The 6473-nt window shown below is 52.5% G+C and overlaps 1 protein-coding gene across 1 annotated transcript; it reads right to left on the minus strand.

Annotated features, from left to right (window-relative positions):
- Positions 1 to 4061: 4061 nt before the first annotated feature.
- LOC111069322 (transcription factor Sp8) lies at positions 4062 to 5282 on the minus strand. The gene is given in 2 exon segments (XM_022359332.2): positions 4062 to 4963; positions 4965 to 5282. Coding segments are annotated over 2 exon segments (1008 nt in total). The 5' UTR covers positions 5219 to 5282; the 3' UTR covers positions 4062 to 4209.
- Positions 5283 to 6473: the final 1191 nt, after the last annotated feature.

Raw genomic sequence — 6473 nt, forward strand, 5'->3', positions numbered from 1 at the left:
TGCAAATTTGTTGACACAAACTCAGCAGCGAGGACCGGCCACAGCCACAGTCAGAGTCACAGGAAGCAGCAGGACCAAAGAGCAGACCAAAGACGAGAGACCCAGACCCAGAGCAGAGCCAGCAGAGAGCCAGCAGAGACCAACGACCAGATACTAGAGATTGGTGTTGCACATGCATATACATAGGTACATGGGTACATATATATATATGTATGTATATATATCTGTGTGTATGTATGAAAGGCCTGAACCTTTCTCGACTCTTCAGCAGCAGCAATCATTTGCCCATGAGAATCAAAGTCTCGATTCTCGTAAAAATGATTCATGATATCGCATTATTTCCGTATCATTTGTAATTTCCAGTTTCCTGCTTATTTTGCACCCCACACCCACAGACACACACACACACAGCAGTGGGAGGGGGCGTGGAGCAGAGGAGAGGAGTAGAGGAGGAACTGTGTTACAATTACTATCTATCTGGTATTTTATAACTTTTGTGCCAGCACCCTTCCTGCCATGCTCTGCCTCTTCCCCATGCTCATCCGTTTACCCATCGTCGTAGTCGTCGTCGTCGTTGTCGTTGTCGCTTGCTGCCTCCGCTTACCTCGAGTCTTGTGCTGATTACAGCAGCACCAAAGTCACATTCACAGTCAGAGATACAGATACACACACACACACACACACACACACACACACACACACACATAGAGAAGCAGACACAGCTACAGACCCAGACCCCGAGTCAGAGTCGAAGAGCTACAGTTACAGTACAGGCGTTGCCATCCCATCATCGTGGGATGCTTTTTCAACCTCAACCTCAAACTCATCCTCAACCTCATCCTGCTCCTTGTCATTGTCCTTTGTTTCTCTACCCCCCTGTTCGTGTGTGTGTGTGCCTGTGTGCCCAACACTTTTTCTTGTAGTTTTTGATGAACATTTAATTGAATTCTCTAACTACATCGCGCTTTGTCTCACACAGCACCAACGCCAAAGCCAAAGCCAACAGTAAGTACTGGGAGCAAATCGGGGAAAGCATTATCATGCCACTGCCCCCTCCCCCACGTCCCTACGACTGTACAGACACGTGGGTACGGGTCCAGCTAGGGATCCATATCCTTAGCGTCCTATCGTCTCATCTCTGCAGCACAAGTTATGCTTTCTTTTCACTGCTTTCTCTCACTGCTTTCTTCTCACTGCTTTCTTTTCACAGCTTTCTGCTTCTTTGACTGATTTTTCTGTGCATTGAATTTCTTTGTACTATTTTATATTTTATTCTATGCTCTTTGGTTGCAAGAGAGCCAGAGATAGCGAGAGAGAGAGCGCACATCTAATTAAAATTCCAATCGAATTTTTGGCCAACTTTAAGCTGCCACGAGAGACAATCTGCACGATGCAGCTACAGCAGATACATCGGAAAGTCAGTGACAGATGCAGATGCAGATGCAGATACAATGCACTGCCAATGGCAGCCAATGGCCATGAAACTGATTCGCATGGCAGGCTACTGCTCGCAAGGTGCAGATCCAACTTTAAATTACTTAAAATAAATTACTTAAAAATGTTACAGCGAAAGGTTCATCTGGCGTTTAGCTGGGGTTCATCTGGGGTTCATCTGGGGTTCCTCTGGGGTTCATCTGGGGTCGCGACCTTTAAGTGTCCGACATTTGGGGGAATACTCGAAAGCAGTTGAATGCTCCTCCAGCTACCAGCTAGCCCCACAACGAGCTAATGTGGGGGGCTGGCTACCTATGAAGGCAGATCGATAAGCTGAGCATTCCATTGGGCATTGGGCATTGGCTGACTGGCTGCCTGACTGGCTAATTGAACTAGTTCTAGCTCTCTGCGTGAATGCAAACAACCCGAGAGCAGAGTCCCAGCAGAGAGTCCTCAACCCATTCAAATTCCCCCACTCACACTTCCACTTCCACATCCACTGCCATGTGCCAGCTTACTCGTGTTGCACGAGCACCACGAGAAGGCCATGCTGTGGGGAAGCTCTACCGACAAGGACACCCAGAAGGACCTGGCTGCACACACACACAATGACAGCAGCAGCAGCGACGATGACGATGGCGATGACGATGAGGACGGTAATATCAAATGGTAAATAGATAAAAACAACATGACTTAATGAGTGGTATTTATTTTTATGCTAATTACTTTCGAATAAGAAGCGCACTCCTTGCTGCAGCTGGGTTGGTTGTCGAGTCGCGGAGGCAGCTTCTTCTGCTTCTGCTGCCTCGTCTGCAGTTCCCCTTAATGAGATGGGGGGGGGGCAATAATTGTTGTGCAGGAGGCGCCTTCAACAAAGCAGCAAACGGGGCCAGGGCACTCCTTCGGTGCTGCTCCCCCCCACCTGTGCACTCCTGTGGTTGTTGGCAGCGATTGCGTAAAGTGAATGCCATTAGGATGCAAGTTGCCCCGTGAATTGTGGATTGTATGCAAAGGTACAAAGGGACTCGCGCTGACTCGTAAATTGTGCAATAAGACAGGGCAACAAAAAGGTAAAAAAAAAAGCAGCCCTCCTCCCTACTCACCCTTCTTCACTCTCTCTCTCTCGAGATCATCCTCTTCCTCTGGTCAGGCTGAGATGACTTGTCCCACTGGCCTCCGACAATGTTGGCTGCTCATGGATGATCACCTCGAGGTGAATCGCCTTGTGCCGCGTATCCCTGAGCACCGCCATGTCCGTGTCGGTTAGGAGCAGCGGCTGCTCAATGCCATCCTCCGTGGCGCAGCAGCCCCAGCCGCCGCCAGGGGCCACCCGTCGGAGGCAGCTGCGCGACTGCGTCATGTCCCCGTTGAAGGCCGTTATGCTGGCGTACAGTGGCCGCGTCGTGCTGCCTGCACTCTGTGCCCAGACGAGGTACGCTCCTTGGGCTGGCTGCTGCTCCTTGTCATCCTCCGGCAGACAGTCCAGGAATGTGTGCTGGCCCAGCACGAGCACCGGCAAGTACTCCCTGAAATGCTTCGCCTCTAGTTCCTGCAGCAGACTGCCACTGGCCACTGGCCACTGCCTGCTCCTCCTCCACTCGCTTCTTGCCACAGAACAGAACCACGCCCAGGCACACGGTTCGGCAGGGCGTCAGCTGTCGGGGCTCAAGGGCCAGCTCACTGATCTCCGAGTCGTGGGCATACCTCAGATCCCGCTTGCCCAGCGAAGGGTGCTCGTCGAGAAGGTGGGCCAGCAGATTGGAGCACGAGAACGTCGCGTTGCAGGCGGCAATGGGGCAGCCGATTGTCTCCTCGCCGTGGCCCGAGCCAGCTGCCGGTGAGAGCTGCCTCCCAGAGTTGGAATTTGCATTCTGCAGTCGCGATGAACCTGAAGACTGAGCCCAAGAACTGGCGCCCCAAATCTGTGTCCGAATGCGCGAAGTTTTGCACTCGTGGGGCAAGTCGGTGGTCGAAGGGTTTGGTGACCAGTTCGCAGCTTGGTGCCCAAACTGGCAGCCAGCTGACGAGGTATATGCTTCGTCTAAGCCCAAACCGGATCGCTGCTGACGATAGTCGCGGCCCGAGAGCATTTCCTGTGGGCGATTGCAGGTCCAGAGGCTGTCCGGACAGGATCTCGTAGGCGTCAGCTGCAGACCTCGCGCTGCTGCACCCGAAGACCAATTTCGATGCTGCGTTCGTGCGGGGCGCTGCCTATGGGACGAGGTCTCCGGACAGGAAACTGTTGGCATCAGCTGCAGAGCCCCCCAATTGGTGGCCCAGCAGGGCCCTGGCCTGCCAGCCAAAGTCTCCTCGTTGCGGTGGGCCATTCTTACTGCACCTTTCTTTTGTTTAACTGCAAATTTCAATTGATCCAAAGACGGAACCAAAAATTACAAATTAAATTAAATAAAATTATTTATGGAATATTTTGGAATTTGTTTATTGATTTTTGTTTGCCCAAAATGTTGTTCTCACTGAGGCTAGCTAAACTAAACTGAGGGAGGGGGCTGGCAAGGGAAGGGGTTGTGGCTGTGGCGTGGCTGGCGGGAGGAGGGACTGACACTACAGCCAAAAATGTGACACGAACATCAAAACCTACTGGGATGAATAATTTTTATTTCGTATCTTGGTCAGTGCGCAGATTAATTTCTTTAATTAATTAATTACAAAAAAAAACCCAACAAACAAAAATTAATGCATTTTCGTTGCGAATTTCCCCTGGCCTCCCCCATGCCTCCTCAACAGTTTAAGGTACATAATTTTATTGACTGAGGATCAGAGCTGGTTCTTTCGCTTGCGGCCCGGCCGCACGGCGTAGACATCGGCGGGCAGCAGCTTGCCGAGGCGCGTGGCTGCCTGGAGGCGGCGCTCGTGCACCTTGCGGTGCTTGGTGAGGTGGTCGGAGCGGGCGAAGCACTTGGCGCAGTAGTCACACTTGTAGGGCTTAATGCCCGAGTGGGAGCGGCGGTGGCGGGCCAGCTCGTCGGAGCGGGAGAAGCGCCAGGTGCACTCCGGCCAGCTGCAGGCGTACGGCTTCTCGCCCAGGTGCCGGCGCAGGTGGGCCTTGAGGTGGGCGGGCTTCGCGTAGAGCTTCTCGCAGTTGCCGAAGGTGCACAGGTAGCCCCGCTCGCCCGCCGCATTTTGGCTGAGCTGTGGCACGGCAGCAGTGTCCGTGGCAGTCGAGCCTGGGGATGCTGCTGGGGATGCTGCAGTGGAGTGGCAGTGGCAGGAGACGGGGGCAGCCAGGCGCAGATTGCTGTTGCTCTCCTCGAGAAAGTCGTCGCACATGTCCGTGCAGAGGGGCGTCCGCTCGGGCAGGAAGTCTATCAGCTCGGGTATCTCCACAAAGTGGTCCAGCAGCCGCTGCTCCCATTCGCTCAGCTCTGGGGAAGCACGCGATCCGGTGGTGCACGTGGAGGTGGAGCAGCCGGACAGCTCCTGATCGCTGAAATCAAAGAACAATCCATGCTCCTCTGCCGCGTAGGGTGCATGCCCAATGTAGTCGTAGTCGTAGTCGTAGTCGCTGCTCCGGTTGTTGCTTCGGTTGTTGTTGCTGTCCAAGGTGATGATGCCGTAGTATTCGGTGTCCACTGGCAGCTGGTCGCACTGCTGGCCAGTCGGCTCCATGGCAGCATTGCCGTAATCGGAAGCCGCCAGCCAAAACATCCGCACTGGCGGTCAGTATCAGATCGGAGCAGACTCCTCCTCCGCCTCCGACGCCGCCGCACTCATCGTCCAGCTCACTGTACAGCTGCTGAAAGGCACCCGTGGCAAAGAACTCCATGACTGCAAATGAGCGGAGCCCGGCAAGTGTCCAAATATTTATGGCAATCGATATTGGCGGCACTCTCACGCGCACTGACGACTGATCCACGCTTCACTGACACCGTGTTTCCCACCGAGTACCCAGAGTCACAGAGTCGGGACATCATGGTCCGATCGCATCGCTCTGATCCGCTGTGATTTCTTGCTGTGTGCTCCTTGGGGAATAATTAGCCAGCCAGCCAGCCAGCCAGCCAGCCAGGGCAATGTAATGTATGCAAACGCTTGGCTTGGCTTGGCTTGGCTTGGCCTTTATCTAATTAGCTGCCGGCGTCATTAGGCTGTAGCAGATAGCCAGTGCCCCACCATCGACCAGCCACCATCCACCATCGACCAGATGTTTGCCATTGATCGTCCAGCGCAGCATCGGAGTGTCGCGACACATGTGTGTATCTTTGTATCTTTGTATCTTTGTATCTGTGCTCTGTGCTCTTTGTGTTCTGTGTATTGTGTGGCCAAGTGCCAAGCTGTGTCAGGCGGGGCGCGATAGCTGCGTCATTGATCTGTGCGAGCTCTGGGATAAGCCCAGCGGCACCTGCTTTCCCTCTCTCTCCCTCTCTCTCTCTCTCTGGCTGCATTTCCATTGCTTGTGTCTGTTTAATTTTGTTTTCGGTGTTTCGGTGTTTCATTGTTTTTGTTTTGGTCTCGGGCCTATCAGCAAATTTTCTATTAATTAATGAGAATAACAGACAGAACTAGATATGCCCAGGGGGCCATACCCCCAGATTGGATTGTTCAGTAATTTTAGGCATGGCATGGCCAGGCACATGTGTGTATGTGTGTGTCCCTGTGTGTGTGTGTGTGTGTAAGCAGAGAGACCAAATGCAGATACTGCAATTCCGAGTATCCTTGCATTTGGCAGCGTCCGAGCAGCAGTTCGAATTCAGTTCCATGGAATTTTGAACCCTCAACCGAATGGGGGGAAGTTTCTGGCTGTATATTGTTGTGATTGGTGGCAAGACTGCTCGCAAATGAAGCCAGCAAAATACCAAAACAGAAACCCATCTGGAATTGTTCTATTTATTCTGTGAAGGTAGGGAGAAAAGTTTAAAATTTAAATTAATTTCAAGCCTGCAACGAAAAACCCTTTAAGGAATAAGACACAACACACACCACACCAACCGGGGTAGTTGGTTTAGCAGTCCCACCGCGCCGCGCCAGAACACAACAAAAAAAAAACACACACACAATCTGAAGGTGTAATCTTTGTAAAAACA

This window comes from Drosophila obscura, unplaced genomic scaffold, assembly GCF_018151105.1.
Source record: "Drosophila obscura isolate BZ-5 IFL unplaced genomic scaffold, ASM1815110v1 contig_29, whole genome shotgun sequence".
In the NCBI taxonomy this organism is placed as follows: domain Eukaryota; kingdom Metazoa; phylum Arthropoda; class Insecta; order Diptera; family Drosophilidae; genus Drosophila; species Drosophila obscura.